Here is a 16,096-nt window from a genome sequence, read left to right as displayed (position 1 = left end):
CAAAAATGGGTAAATTTTCAATACTAAAACTCACAGATTGACCGATATGTTCGCTAAATAATCAGTGATATGCACTGCGGCCCAGATATTTGGTGTCCTTGAAAAGGTATAGGCCGTTTTCCACAATTTTTGGGCGAAAGATAAAATACCTTGGGGGCACTACTTGTGCACAGTTTTATTCCGATATATTAATTGATGCTTTATATGTCTACTGGAATGTGAAAGACTCAGATGGAATTTAAAGTTGTGTTATATGGGAAATAGGCGTGGTTGTTCTCCGATTTCTCCCATTTTCACAGTGTATGAAAGGAATGGTTGGGTAACCTTATACACCAAATTTTATATTGGTCAAGTACCTTTCGAGATGTATGAAATATGGGCGGCACCACGCCCATTGCCCAAGTTTTACATCTGCTCCCACAAAGCTCTTCTCTATCGGTTGTGAAATTTAAGGCTTGTGGTGTGTTATTTAGTGAGTTATCGCAGTTTTAGTAGTTTTAAACACATAACGGTTACGAGGTGAACGTGGTTGTTATCTGATATTTTCAGAGTATATGAAGAAGCGCTAAAGGAACTTCTTCCCAGCAAGTTTGAATAATTTGGCTTCAGCGGTTTGGAAGATATGTACACTAAACCATTTAAAAAAATTTTAGCCAAAAAGTGTTCCTCGTTCCTGCGATCCACTGTACCAAATGACAGTTATGTATCTTAATTCAGAGTTTAGATACGGCACTTTATAAGTTTTAGCTTAATAGCGTTTTGTGGACGTGGTATGGTCCGATTACGTATTACTTTGTAGGTTCTTCGACGTTTTGTTCTGGATGTTAGAAATTTAATATACCTTGGTATGAAAATAACTAACATTATTATAAATGTTTCTTAATTGTTCCGTGACATCTGACGACCAAAAGGAACAGTCATAAGTTTTTCTTACAGGCGGTATGGGATGTTCACATATATACATATGTATGTATTTATTCGCAGAATCGGGACTCGTAACAAGATTTCTGTTTTTTTTATTGTAATGTTATAAAATATTTCCCAAATATTCTTGGAAACTATTTGCGAGATGGCGGTCCTTCTCCGTCCGGTAAACTTATTTCTAAACTTACTTCCTTTTGTATTTTTGAAAAATTTTCTAAGTTCGGATTTCGGTTCTTCCCTTCAAATACTATTTACCGATAACAACGAACTGATTTTATTTTTGTTGTATTAAACAATTTAAATAATTATTATACGGAGTTGTGTTATATAGATAACCTAGAAAAAACAATAATTTTTTTGTATACGCAACTTTAAATAGCCTAATTCAAACCAGAGCATTATCTGTCTGTTTCAATGGGTAGCTAATTTCGGCCGATGAATTTTGGTTGAATATATATGATTTTAAATTGTATTGCATGTTAAAAAAATAAATAACAATAATCTTTAAGCTTTTTTAAAATAAATTTAAATTCAATTTGCTCAAATATTTCTTTTGGGGCAACAGCAGGGTTAAAAGCGAGGTGGAAATATATTCACCATACACTATTATACGAGGGATTTTACCTTACCATATCACACCACGAGCAAGCAAAAGAGTAATCTCAAGAGAATTTACAACTGAGATCTTTGTTTACACAATAAAATTCAATAAACAATTCTAAAGTGATATTAAATTTAATTTTTAAATAAACATTAACAAACATAAGTAGTGTTACCAAGTTCGTAAATAATTTGTGATACATGCAAACAGGTGCGGTCAGCAGAATCTACACAAAATCTTGCGTCAGCGCCCAAGGCATCTAGACGCCGTGATTGTAACATTAACGATTTGTGATATAAAAACAACCTTTTCAAAATACGTAGTTATATAGTGTCAAATTGCGAGTAGATGTGTTTTGTTGCGTTTGATTGCCTGGTTTAAGCATTCTAAAACGTAAATATTTATTATTTATAATCCTAATTGCAAACAAAATGTGTAAGCAGAACACACCATAAAAGACATACCACATTTTATTGACATGTTGAATTAAGCGTGTGTGTGTTCCTTTACATGGTTGCATTGTGATACAAGAGAAAACTTTAAGAATATCTTACCAATTATGTAGCAATAAAATTTTTTTGGTTTATATACAACGAGTGTAACGTTAAATTTCAGAAAATATGGATTTAAATGAAAAAGTGGAACAACTTACCAATGAAACAGCAGAATTGCGGAATGAAGTTACACAACTCAAAGGTAATATATTTATTTCAACATTATTTTAATTCTCATATATCGTAATTTTTGTATAGAATCATTGACAAAGCAGAATCAAACCATAATAAGGCTAATCAAAGAGCAATGCCATCTTCTGAAAAAATATGAGGAGAAAAAGCAGGATAGAAACCTTTGTACGCACAAAGCGAAACAATTTCTAAACATATTTCCGATAAATTCACAAGACGATTTGGAGAAGGCTGAAGAGAGCATAAATGAAGAAAATAAAGGAGAATGCGTGAGTTATAAATACATGAAATAAATAATTGTGTCGCATAGTAATTTTATATACGCACATTATAAACATTATAGATTGCCCTTGCCAGAGCACTGTTGATGCCCGGAAGTTTTAAAAAAAATTTGAACAAGATATTGGGATGTGATGTCATTTTGGACTACAACGTTGATGGTAGACACAATAAAAAACGTATACAAGACTATCCGAAACTATTGGATGTGCTCTTCCGTAAGTAACGGTTTTCAAATTTATTTTAACCGTTAATTATGCTATTCTATTAAATTTTTCTTCTGCAGAAGCCACAACAAGAGAGGGTTGGAATTATAAATACTTCCTGGACGATCTTAGGAATGGTTTTAAGTGCGCTAAAAATAAACATTTCAAATTTAATTGGGCTCAACGTAGGAAATATTCCGAACAGCCATCAATTAAAATCGAAGAAGTCTTAATACCATTTGATAATGAATAAAAAAGTCTTTCTATGAATAAAATTTCTTTCTATTTACATCTATTATATAAATTTAGTAAGGAATAAAAAAGTCTTGCTAGTTATTTAAAAAATAATGAAGATGAATTAATAAATTTTTTTAAACTTAATAATGATATGCTTGCAAATTGCGTAGTCATTATACGGCAATCACTATTGCGTATTAGTTTTGTGGCATCACCAAAACATTAATTTGTTTGACACTTTCTCACCACACACAATTTTTGACTGTCAAATGTTGGATCGCCGGGCGAGTGTTTGCTAAATTTAATGGGTTTTCATATATTTTAGATTTTTATATTGTAATGCAAGAATTTGTTAATAAACGATACAAACGTGAAATAAGGTGATAAGATATTTAACGATATATACAAAAAAAAAAAAATACCTAGTTTTGGTTACTGAATACCAAAGATAAAACTTTGCAAGGCTCGCGAAATTCGCGACCCTGAATTTACATTCATGTACAAAACTACTGGTAATATTGAGTTTTTATTGAATTTGAAATTTGACTATAGTGCGCTTAACTTAAGATTTTAAGTAAGTGAAATATATATGAGGGGTGCTGTAGCTGAATTATGTGTCTTAAGCAAATAACTGCCTTCACAATATAATCAACCATACTTTGTGCTATTTACTTTGCGGAGAGGGTTGTGGAAACATAATTTATCCCAACAAACTAATGCAGCCCTTTTAATAATTGGGGATTGACATTGATTCATTATTTTTAGAAAAATTGTGATATTAAAGCGTGGAAACACATTAGTTGAATCTAATTTTGGTACTCAAAATTCATTTATTGATTTGTAATACAAAACTGTTAATTCAATCATTATTACTAACACTTAAAAAATATTGCTGTGGTTGATGTCGTAGTCGCAGAAAGCATCCTCTAAAGAATTCTGAGGAATGTTTCCGAATTCAACATCCTTGTCCGAATAAAATACATGTTACGTAGACGGTTAAACATCCGGGATGTCGTGAAACATGCTTTTATTTATATTGACCGTTTCCAACTTGAAGAATAAAAATAATATAAAATTATGTAAATCTGCAAGTATAGAGATTTATTAGTTATGCGGGGCACATTTTAATAAATAAAAATATTTCCTTAACTTTTGCTTGCTAGACATCGTTTAATCTTTTTAAAGTGATTCCACAATAAAAACTCCGATTTCAGAAAACATGGATTTAACATCTCAAATGCAAGATTTGTCAAAAGAGATAAAGGAGATGCGTGCCGACATACAACAAATAAAAGGTAAATATAATTATGCAATATTATGTATAAAATAGATATCAGCTAAAGATCCACTGAAGTGCAATCAGAAATAATTGTATTTTGAAAATTAAAATAATTTATTTTTTAAAAGCCTCAAGTTCATTTTTAAATTTATCTGCTGGAAATTTTTGGAATTTAAATATTTTGTAATGTGAAAAATTAGAAAAAATTTTTTGCTGATTAAAATATAACTTAATAAGCAATCGATGGGTCTTTAGAATTATTTATTTTTTATGCATGTTTTGTATTTATAATGTATATTATTTATCAAATTTCGTAAGGTTTCATGGACCGGCAAAATGAGGTAATAGAGGAGTTAATGAAAGGACATCAGGAAATGATGAAACGCTTGGTGAAGCAAGAAGAAGAAGCGGAAGAAGAAAAGAACATCCAAAGACCTGTATTTCCACTAATGACACAAGAAGATTTAGACAATGCGGAAGCTTTTATTGGAATGGATGAACGAAAGAAAGAAGAAATGGTAAATATTTTATGATAATAAAAAAATTAATATTAGGTATGTGTGTGAATTAAGGTTATAAACTGATGTCATGGTACTAAAAAACATATTTAAATCCTACAAAAACGAAAAATTAAAAAATATTAATTTTTTGTATACTACATTTTTATTTGATTTTTTAGTACGATTTCGGATTTGCTTTATATTCAATTTATTACGTATTGTGAAAAAAAATAACTTTGAATTCACACATTTTCACTTCTTTCAAATATATTTCACTGTTTTGCATTAAATTTTCTATTACAGACACGATTTCTTAAGCCATTGTTGATGCCAATTGGTCTCAAACAAAAGCTTGTGTATGTGCTATCTGAAGAGATTATTTTGAGTTATAACCTCGAGGGCACACACGGTAAAAAGCGCATGCTGCTTTATCCAAAACTTTTAAGCGTGTTATACAGTAAGTATAAGTGCTAGGAGTGAAGTCGAGCGTTAATTAAGTTATATAATTAAATATAAATTTTACAATTAAGAGTAATTTTGAATCGAATTTTGATTTAATTCGAAATCAAGTTCTATGGTGTGGTTATTTACAAAAATAAAGCATTTTTGCTCTTGAAATTTCATACTCCGAATATAAAACAACACAATTTAGTAACACAAATAAAATATATGTGCTCGAGTGTAAATACTTTAGACAGTTTAAAAACATCACTGAATAATTTTCTCCTCCAAATAGGTGCTACTGATCGACCCGGCTGGTCCTATAAATTATTCTTAGATGATTTGCGCAGAGGTTTTCAATTTGGCAAGAAGAAACATTTTCGAAAAAAGTGTGCATCGAACAAATTGAATAAAACGACAAGAAATCCACTGTCGAGCGGTCCAGAGGACGACAACATGGATTCAGACTACTAGAACCCGTTGGCTATGTGCATATACATGTATTTGTAGGTTATATCTAAGCTTAGTCTAAGTTTGTACTTAAGTAAAAAAAATAAAATTAATATTTTAATTATTATTGAAACGTAGGAATTTTAAACATAATTGTATGTATATATATATATAAATAAAGATATGTGAAAAATTTTAATATGACATTAAATAAATTCTCCAATGATCATTGTGTGTCGTAATTTCAGGCGTATTTTAATCGCAAATATTCACTAATAAATGCTGCTGACGCCACAAGGAACCTGGGGTGCTTTTGACGTATAATTACAATAGTGCTGATAAATATTAAAATAAAAAGACAAACTCGTACGTGTATGAATGCATGTTTAATGAGCGTGGAACAGTTGTGATAGCTATTACTTTTTTTGGTTTTTATATGGAATGAATGCCTACTTTGGCTTGTGGCTCAGTTTAGTGTTTTCGCCAAAGACTGCAAACGCCGCAAAGGATCCACAAGCGAATCGTGTTGACACCGACACGCGTGTTGCAGGCATTGCAGCACATTTATCATTTTTAAAGCGCAAATTGCAGAGCTCAGCGTCGTTCTCGCCTAAAAGTATGCTATGCAAAATTACAATATCGCATTTCCGACTTTTCCAGCAGGAAATGCTTGACATCTTGCTGCTAAGTGTGGTTGAGAAGGAAGAGTTACATTTATTTAATATTTTGTGTGAAAAGTGTTTCGCAACGCCGGTCTGCTAGCTTTTGGGTGTGGTTCGCGTGTATGTATGTAGCATTAAGCACACGCGACTTGTGGTTGCATAAGAAATGCGTTTTAATCGCTATTATAAAATGAAAGGTATGACACATAACGTATTAGACGCATGTTGTAGCCACGGCAGTGCTGGCAATATCTTCTGCTCGTTTTTTACTCAAAGCCTCTGACATTTTGAAGAGCTCATTTCTTTGTTGAACATTTTGACGCTATGCGGTTGCACTTTTTACATGGTAACACATATACAAACATACATACATACATGCCGATTAGGGTGAACCAAACAAAAAACATCATAACGCTTTTTCCTTAGGTACATAACAAAAATTTCAAACATAATAAAAATTTGCTATATTTTTAATACTTCCAACTATGTTATAATAAAATTAATTTTTACTTTTACAAAATTTCTGTGAACTTATTGAATGAAAACAGTAAACGTCTATGTATATGTATAGGTGACCGTTATATCTCAAGTAATATTTTTTTCCAAACGGCGTCTGAAGCTACGGTTTTGTCCCAAAACAAAGGATCCAAAGAAAACAAGCTCTTTATTTTCAATTTAAACCGTGTCTAAGTTATATTCCTTTCCCATGTTTATATCATGGGATATTTTGCATTAAGCAAATCAATATTCAACTTTAAAAACGTGATATTCTAATACAACATTTTCGGAAAGTTCATATTAGAATATCACTTTTTAAAGTTGTAAGTTTATTTACTTTGGATATAAAAATGATTGCAAAGATCAAAAAATACCATGTAAAATGTATGGAATAAGTAAAATGAAAAACGTTTGCTTACATTGGATCCCTTTTTTATGGAAAAGCCAGAAACTTCAGGGGCGTTGCGAAAAAAAATCCACTTGGAAAATATCGGACACCCTAATGTATACATATATATGGTAAGTAATAGCTGGACGTGCATGCGTTTGCATTTTCGTATGTAGGACAAAAAGGATGTCATAAATGTCTTCGACCTCAAGCCAAGTGTGTACCCATGGTATGTATATTACATATGTATACATACATACATATGTATATTCATATATTAGTAGCTATGTACATATCTGACGAAACATAATTACTCCTATATAGTGCCACTGAAGTGGTAATCCTTTTTTTATTATTCCAGCTCCTGCTGGGAAAGTGCTTGTATCATTTCTCAGTTACGTTTCTGCTTGCTTGTTTTCAATTCGCCGTGATTTATTTTGCCAACAAGGGAGCTGCATTTGTATGCGGAAAATTACAAATAAACCAACACAGATAAATATGCATGAATTATGTGGCTGCATTTACACACACATACAGTGAGTAAGTATGTCGCTTTCGCTCGAATAGTTGCGAATGCCAACATTCGTAGGAAAATGCATACAAATCCTGTGAGGCGCGAATCTGTGTGTGTATATGTGTATACGTGCGTTAATGCGTGGGCTTTTTAACGCTTTAAAGCTCAACTCTTTGTGGCATCAGATGACGAATTTTTTATGCATTCTGCGCGAAAAATTATTCGCACATAGTTTTAGGTAAATGGTAAAATTCATGAAGTATAACAACCAATCTGACAAATACATAAATAATCGATAGATAACAACAAATAAATATATATGTTTTGTTTACATATTTATGCAATTATATTAAGAGATTTATAGTCGAAAATTGAATATTTTGTAAAAAGAGGTCATATAGCGGCTCTTCAAAAGCAATTTTAAATAAATTTATCATCACACACTTTCATATACATACATATATGGTACATATGTACATACAAGTATATGTAAATCACAGCATCCGACCACAATTTCTGAAGCCCCCCATCTCTGTGTTATTTGTACTATTCTCATTTTTTTATATTCTAGGGCGTGGTACCACCCATCTTAATGAAAGTCAAAGAGCATCTCCTTCTATAAATATATGATGTTATTCCAAAAATCGATGTTATCCGATTCAATATTTCCTCTAGCCCCATATATGTACCTAATAAAAAGATTTTCCAACTTCCTGTTGACTTCATATCGTATATACGGTCGATATGTGAGTTATCTTAAAAAAATTAGAAGAGCGTCTCACTGTAATAACAACTTCATACGAACTTCGAACTTCCGGTTGAATTTATAGCGTATATATCGGTCAATCAGTAAGATGTCTTAGGAAAATTGAGTGAAATATAATATTGGATATTGTACTATATACTTCCGATATTCTATTGAAATTAAGCGGATTTCTTAACCATTCTGTGCTTTAGTGTTGCATATGAATCGAATTGGTCTAGCCCTAGGCCTAAACCTTATTTCCTTACTATAATGATTTTCGATAATGTGATTGGCTTTAATTTCATATGCACAATATAATAAATATATATCTCATTTGAAATAATTAGCTTGATTTTAATATAAAACTTTGGGATACGAAGCAAACTGTGGAAATGAAACTAAGTTTCTAATAAATCCCATTGGCTTATGTACTTACTTATATATTTACGTATTATATAGCCATATTTCGCAGCTCTGGGATGCATGCAATCGCATACCTGGTGTGAAATTTGGAAAAAATATTTTTTGCGATAATCTATACCATAAGAAAAAACATAGTAAGATTTTAAACATACTAATATTTCAAATATTTTTCAAGTTATGCTCATCTAAAGTGTAGACATGCTCAGTTCAATCAGTTTATTTTTAAATGCATTTTTCTCGAAGCAGCATTTTTAAAATTGGCTGCAGTTGTAACTCGAAGACAACATCCAATCTCGTCTCGGTTTCTTTCTGTTTATTTTGTATATATTCCTCTTACTAATGACCTTCTAGTTTTTCGATTTTCTAAAAAATGTAATTTTGGCAGAAGGAAGTTCAATTAATTTTCAAGCGAAGTTCGGCGTTTCCTTTTTCAAAGTGCAGGCCGCAATTATAGCAGCAGTGGACGACTCTTACTTTAGTAACTTGCAAAACAGCGAATAATTCGCTAAAAACAAAAATGTTTGTGTATACTCATTATTTATTCATAATTATGTTTCATGTAGTAGTTGTCTTTAAATAATCTCAGAAATCTTCGGTTTGAGGCGGTTACATTAAGAGTGTCATTTGATATTCATTTATATACATTAGCTATACTGTATTATGGTACTTTATAAATTTGATGGAATTAAAATTTTCAAACAGGTGGCAACGTTTTCAAATACAACAATATTTCATTGATCTATTTAGTTAAATACTTATTTTTAATGATGCTATATGCATTATTTATATTATCAAATGAGTTTAAGAAATTAATAAACTAAAAATGTGGCAACTGAAATGAAAAAAAAAATTGATTTGCGATTTTTCTAAAACAGTTTTAGATTTGACGATGTTTATTTTTGTAATTTTAATTAATTAAGATTTTTAACACGCGGCTACCTCTCCAAAAATAATACTTTAAAACTTAAAACTTTCTTAAACTTCTTTACAATATGGATAATGTTATAGTTTTATTAAAATCATATTTATTTATTTTTTACTGTCAAAATAAACTTCCTTATATAGAAAATTCGTAATATAGAATTATTTGAAAAGGTTGGTTTATAAGTTTTAAGCAGACAGGTGACAGGGCGCTCTACGGCTCAGGGAAACTGGGAATATAAAGGAAATACACACAAGGACACACCGAAATTCTCTTCTCTTTCAACTGCATACTGAAAACTTGGATAACTGCGTCGCAAAAGCCACTCGTGGCGGCTGTGGATGGAAAGAAGCTGCTGGAGAAGAAGTTTTACACATGGGTCAAAGCTAGTAGAGAAGGTTGAGGTGGGGAGGAGTTCGCTCTGTGTCAAACTTAGCTTTAGGCTACCGGATCACTGTAGTATTTTTTTGGCAGAAGTGGATGCTATCAAGGTAGCGGTAGACATACTGCTTCGAAGTGCAGCCTCTTTTAGAGAGCCTCTGTGCGCTCAAAGCTAGTTAAGGAGTGTCTGACCTCACTTGAAATAACAGCAAGCTACTTCATCCTCAGACTCATTTGGATGTCTGGTCACAGTAGAATCGCTGGCAACTGTAAGTTTTCTAACCTAAGTTTTCTTTGAAATAGTATATAGGCTTGTTTGCCTTCATATGCGGAAAATATTCGGTAAAATTAGCCTTCTGTTGCGCTGTTTTAGAATAGGGATAAAACCTTAGTCTCTTGGCTGGGAAGGGAAATACATATACATATCTCGGATATGAAGTAAAATCAAAATAAATTCATTATACGAGTAGGGAGGTTGCAAACGCATGAATACTCGAGTAATGGTCGCAACAAAATTTCGTAGTATTGAGAAATTCGATATTAGACAATTCGTTATAAGGAGAGCAAAACATACGGAAAATTTAAAAAAATTGCAGCGTTCTGGAAACTAATTCGTTATACAGAAGTGCGACAAAATGTGTTAAAAAATCACTTACTTACCTTAGTGTCCTATGAAAACTTTACCTTTCTTATGTATATTAAAAAAAATATAATATCGCATGAGATAAAACTATATTTTCACGTTGTTGTTCTTCGCCACTATGTTCAGCATGTACATATGTATATACTACTGATATTTTTATGTATTTATGTTAATGTAATAAACGAGTAGTTTTCCTTTTTAGTGCGCGCAGTTAAATCAGCGGAGAAAGGTAATTTGGCGCAGTAAAACTTCTGGGTTATCAAAAAGTGTCGTAAAAATCTGAATATTCTGTTTGGTAGCAGACTTGCCACATAAACTTTTAGTTTTGGCAATTGAAGAGGGTATTTGCGTGTATCGAACTTGTCGATTTCCCCCGATGATGCATGAAAACTTTTTGCACACTAATACTTGAATACTTGTCGAACTGTAATGAGGTATATAAATGTGTGTGTACGTAGCTCAATTCTCAAGGATGCTTATGTAGATTATCTATGTATTTGTGTGTATAGTTAAGTTTTTATTATACACTTTCATGAGTTAAGAGCATTAAATTGAAGATGCGTGGGCATAAAGCTCTTGGATTGCGTGATTATATTATATTTAGCTCCATCCATCATTAAGAATTTGTTGACTACAACAACTCACTGCGCTTGGTTAAAGGCTATATAGTTGAGGATGCTTGTCGGCAGTGTGTTTGACGTGTTTTTATTGAATTAAATTATTAATTATTTTCTCCTTCCTGTCTCTCGCTCTCTCTCTGTTGGTGATCAAATGCTAAAGCTTCAAAGACCTACACTTGACTATTTATTTTGGGAGGAATCGAGTTTCTTTCTTTTAGGGGTTATTACACACATAAAGTACCGAAAATTTTGGAACTAATTAAGAAATCGGCTTAAAATATTATTTTTAAAGGTATTAAAAAATAATTGAATTGCATGTGTTTTAATTTTGTAATCCCTTAAATCTAAACTAAAAATAAATTTTTAAATTTTTAATCCCAAATACCGGATTAAGCAATAATTTTAAATCCAAAAATCAAAAATTAGTTGTGGACCCTAATACCGAATTGAAAAAAAATTGTTTTCCAATCAACATACTTTATCTCTTAGCAGACTGATTCAAACTGCAATGGATTGAACAGAAAAATCGAAATTTTTCAATACTATAGTAATGAATAATGTTTTTAGGACCTTAAAGTATTCTTTTTGCCAATAAATTTTTTTTCGATTTTTTGAAAATCCTTGACTGCCCTAACCTCTCAATTATTAGCTGATTACCCAGCCATTTTAATTAACGAGAATGTAATATTCAAAACATCAAATCTTTTTGTAAACTTTCGGTTACTCAAAAATGGAATATTTCTGAAAACTTTTTACTTTTTTTTACATCGCTGTTACTCATACGTCATGCACAACCTTCCACATACGCTTTAATCTTGCCAACCTCATTCTAAGCATGCTTGGCGTTGATTTACATTTTGCCGTCGTCTAAACATTATGCGCATGAAGGCGTTAAAGAAGGTGCAAATGCTTGTGTACGCGGAAGTGAGTGGGAAAATGTGCGGTGTGCGGGAAGCGGATTTAAATTTCTACGCGCAAACATTCGAAACTGCACAGCTTGAGCCGCTTTGTGGAAGAATTTCCGTTGAAAAGAAAAAGTGAATGCTTCGGGGAAAATGGGTTAGCTCTCGTGCAGTCCGCAAGTGTTACACCTGCTGGCTCAGCGCTATGAGAACCTATGCAGACTTGACAATTGTGTTTTAATATATGGCATTCTCTTGCTTTTTCTATGTACACTTGTGTGCCTTATGTGCTGTGGCACCCATATGCGCTTGCACATTTTTACATCATGAAATCCTTAACTAGTGAAAACGCGCTTTTGCTTGCCTCAGACACATTGCAGCGGCATCAAGAAAAGTGTGCAAAGGCTCACAATAGACGTGTGAGTGTTTAAGTGTGTGTGTGTGATAAATGGGTTGTTGTAGTGGCGAGAGATGATTGTTGGCTGCTGCCAACATGGCCTGTCATGAAGAAAAAAATGCACATTCACATGGATTACCTTACAAAATGGAAAGGTGTGCATGTGGTCATATACAAAAGTGTATGATGAACATACAAACATAAATATGTATTGTATATAAATGCATATAACATATATGGAATTTCTAGTAATATTATATGTTAATGAAAAATTGCTTTGGTGTACCATAAGGTATAAATGCCTTCAGGATTTTACAAGAACGAACGAAAATACAAAATATTATGCGATTGGATTAGTTATACCAACTAAATGTTCTGAATTATCGGTAATGTCATGTTAATATTAATTTTATAAGAAAAACTCGGTATCAAATTCCTTTTCCATTTTTACCCTGAACAGGATATTTTTCTTATTATTATATTTCCCTTTTTTTGTGAATTTTTTTTGAAGAGACACTTCATTTAAATAAAGCAAGAAAACTCGTTGACTGCGAAGTTTGCACCATTGTTTTGGGCAATATCACATGTCAAATTTCGACAACATACCTTAATAATACATGCCAAATTTCTTGAAGATATCTCGTCAAATGAGAAAGTTTTCCAAACAAGAGCTTGTTTCCGATCGTTCAATTGCTATGGTAGCTATATACTATAGTAGTCCAATATCGGCGGTTACGACAAATGAGCAGCTTCTCAAGAACGTGTGCAAGTATATCTCTGAAGTTTCATTTTGGGTGATACAAACTTCGTGGCAAACTTAATACAGTCAATTCAGGGTATAATAATGTACAATTATAAAATTTAATGTACTGAGGCTTTTTTTGATTACTATTCATTTTGAAAAGTTTTGGATTTCTTTGATCCTGTCGCCTATCTTCTATACCTCCGAAAAACGGTGTCTGGTGGTGAGGAAGACTTTTCTGCTTAAAATTATCTCAAATTCAAAAACCAAAACAAATTATTATTCCAATAGATGAATACAGGTAATGATCGAGGAATATTCAAACCTTTGATTTTTGACAAAATGCAGTTTTTTGAAGTGTAACTTTGAGGAGAGTGGCTGAAAAAATCGAAATTATTATATTCCGTCGATAATTACCCAATCGATCAATCCAGCTATTTGTAAGAAGTTTTCGTCACCGCTGTTTCGAGAAAAACGCGTCTTAAGTTTGGGAGCCGGTTGGCTAGAAATAACGGTTACGTTTTCAAATTTATTTATACATATAGTTGCTATAAGAAAGACCTTCTAAAGGGTAATATAGCTTCAGTGCAGTCGAAGTTAACGTTTTTTTTATTTCTTTTTCATTTGAAAATGACATGAGGAGCTTTGAAGCTTCTCCTTACTAACATGAAGCTCGTAATTTACTATAAATTTAATTGTTTAATAGTTAAAGTTATTATTAATAAGGCTTTCCATCTAAATTTTAATAATATATCTCACGTATTTATCGATATTTTCAGTTAAAACACAGCTACAGTTACTGGGGTCCATGTATTCGGTATCTGAATTTTAGTTTTATTTCGACACCTTAATTGGTGCTTAATTTATATACTGTAAAGAGAAGGAATCATATGCTAATTCAAATTGTTAAATATGTTATAGAAAGTAGGTGTAGTTGTTGACATTGTTTTAACTTTCGAGTAGATTAGATTAAAATCACCTCGGTGACGAGATTAACAAGGGCCATTTTTGTATGGCGAAATCTTGATAAATCTAATAGATTAGTGAGATAATCTACAGCCTAAATCGCGTGATTAAGTGTCGATCGGAACATGGAACATAAATTAACAAAACTATTACTCTCTGTTGCAACATGCTCCGAGAATATAAAAAGTAAAGTATATGTGTTTTTTTTAAATATTCAATGTATTCAAACTGCTTAATTGACTATTGTTGATTATCAACCTTAGTTTCTATGGTATGGTCATAATACAAATCATAATTATTGGATGCTTTGATAAGTAAATGTTTTGCAGAAAAATCAGTATATCAGAAGTTTTAAAGTAATTTTGAAAAGACGTTCTTTTAAATTCATTTCGATTTTTAAGTGAAAACTTCAATATATATTTCGGCAAGATATGTTTTTGGATCAGATTTTTATATACTAAATGCTGAAACGCTGCTAATATATTTAAAAGTATTCATGGTAACCCCTCGACTCCTTATAATATAAATACTTCCCTTATAGTATTTTATTGCTCTCGCAACATGTTGCTACAGAGTATAATAGTTTTGTTCATCTAACGGTTGTTTGTATCACCTAAAATTAATTGAGTTAGATAGACGTGTTGAAATCCGGGTGACTGTCTGTCCGTCCGTCCGTCCGTCTTTGCAAGCTGTAACTTGATTAAAAATTGAGATATCTTTACCACCGCCCACATTTAGGTGAAAACCCATATCTGAGGATCTGCTTAACCGATTTCAACCAAATTCGGTGCATAACGTTCTTTTCATATTTCTATGTTATAGTGCGAAAATGGGTGAAATCGGATTACAACTACGCCTCTCTCCCATATAACACCATTTTAAATTTCATCTGATTTTTTCACTTTCCAGTATACAAATCAAGCAACAATGATTTAATCGGTTAACCTTCTACCGAAAATATCGGTCAATCCGCAAAGAAATCTCAAAGGAGTATAGCATTTGACTTTGCGAGAGTAAAAAAGGTTCGGTTACATCCGAACTTAGCCCCTCCTTACTTGTTTATGTATCAAATAGTTACATAAGCTCATCAAGATTGCTCAAGATATATTATAATTACAATTTGTTTAGAGAATAATATTTTTTTTTACAAATATAGTAAATGGTTTTTTCCATTTAAGGAGTATAAATAATTAGTTTTCGCTATTAAAATACGTAGGGATTTCAATTTTTCTAAAACACCTTTTAACTGGGTTTCTTTTTGGAAGAATAACTAAAATTACCATTCATATTACAATAACTAGCAAGTACTATAATACACCATTAATACCACACAAATTTTGTTAATTTTTCAAGCCTATTGATTTTCCATTTTTCCCAACTGCTGCCAACAACCAACCAACCAACAACGAGTCGCTGCCAGCAAACACTTGGCGAAAAACAAACGCCAAATCACAGCACTGAAATTAGTGTATACATATACACAGATATAGATATGGATACGTTTATATATACTTGCATTCATATATGCGGCGCATTAGTGTGAGTAAGATATGTAAGCAACCGTTATGGGTACAAATGTTACAATACATTATCACATTGATTCTCCCCTGTCGTCGTGCCAGTGCACTGCTGTGCCTAAAAAGCTACGTGAAATCACTAAGGCATTCGGTTCTTGGCAGACATTATGTCG

At 32.2% G+C, this 16,096-nt stretch overlaps 3 protein-coding genes across 8 annotated transcripts in view; all 3 read left to right on the top strand.

Annotated features, from left to right (window-relative positions):
• Positions 1-16,096, top strand: part of Syn (synapsin) — a 119,977-nt gene that overhangs the window by 2,859 nt on the left and 101,022 nt on the right. The window lies entirely within an intron of this gene.
• On the top strand, positions 1,556-3,313 carry LOC118679703 (uncharacterized). Of its 2 annotated transcripts, none has more exons than XM_036368829.2 (5): positions 1,556-1,735; positions 2,141-2,221; positions 2,278-2,480; positions 2,555-2,708; positions 2,777-3,313. In XM_036368829.2, the coding sequence occupies exons 1-5, from the start codon at positions 1,726-1,728 to the stop codon at positions 2,947-2,949; spliced, it is 621 nt and encodes a 206-aa protein (XP_036224722.1). In that variant the 5' UTR covers positions 1,556-1,725; the 3' UTR covers positions 2,950-3,313. The 2 variants fall into 2 exon arrangements, with proteins under 2 accessions (XP_036224722.1, XP_036224723.1); XM_036368830.2 differs by having other exon boundaries at positions 1,556-1,918.
• On the top strand, positions 3,186-5,845 carry LOC106623017 (chromosome partition protein Smc). Of its 5 annotated transcripts, none has more exons than XM_014242367.3 (5): positions 3,186-3,313; positions 4,148-4,228; positions 4,531-4,730; positions 5,016-5,169; positions 5,449-5,845. In XM_014242367.3, exons 2-5 carry the CDS (start codon positions 4,153-4,155, stop codon positions 5,625-5,627), a joined length of 609 nt encoding a protein of 202 aa, XP_014097842.1. In that variant the 5' UTR covers positions 3,186-3,313; positions 4,148-4,152; the 3' UTR covers positions 5,628-5,845. The 5 variants fall into 5 exon arrangements, with proteins under 5 accessions (XP_014097842.1, XP_069961569.1, XP_014097841.1 ...); XM_070105468.1 differs by having other exon boundaries at positions 3,223-3,313; positions 4,119-4,228; XM_014242366.3 differs by having other exon boundaries at positions 3,303-3,445.

Source organism: Bactrocera oleae, chromosome 2 (genome assembly GCF_042242935.1).
Source record: "Bactrocera oleae isolate idBacOlea1 chromosome 2, idBacOlea1, whole genome shotgun sequence".
NCBI lineage: Eukaryota > Metazoa > Arthropoda > Insecta > Diptera > Tephritidae > Bactrocera > Bactrocera oleae.
The sequence above is the reverse complement of the archived record's forward strand: the minus strand, read 5'-3'. Positions and strand labels throughout refer to the sequence as shown.

Coding starts and splice junctions, on each gene's coding strand:
- LOC106623017 (XM_070105468.1), top strand. CDS start 3,273: ATGCAAGAATTTGTTAATAAACGATACAAACGTGAAATAAG. Junction 4,229..4,530: donor CGACATACAACAAATAAAAG/GTAAATATAATT, acceptor AAATTTCGTAAG/GTTTCATGGACCGGCAAAAT. Junction 4,731..5,015: donor AACGAAAGAAAGAAGAAATG/GTAAATATTTTA, acceptor TTTCTATTACAG/ACACGATTTCTTAAGCCATT.
- LOC118679703 (XM_036368829.2), top strand. Junction 2,222..2,277: donor TGAAGTTACACAACTCAAAG/GTAATATATTTA, acceptor ATTTTTGTATAG/AATCATTGACAAAGCAGAAT. Junction 2,481..2,554: donor AAGAAAATAAAGGAGAATGC/GTGAGTTATAAA, acceptor TAAACATTATAG/ATTGCCCTTGCCAGAGCACT.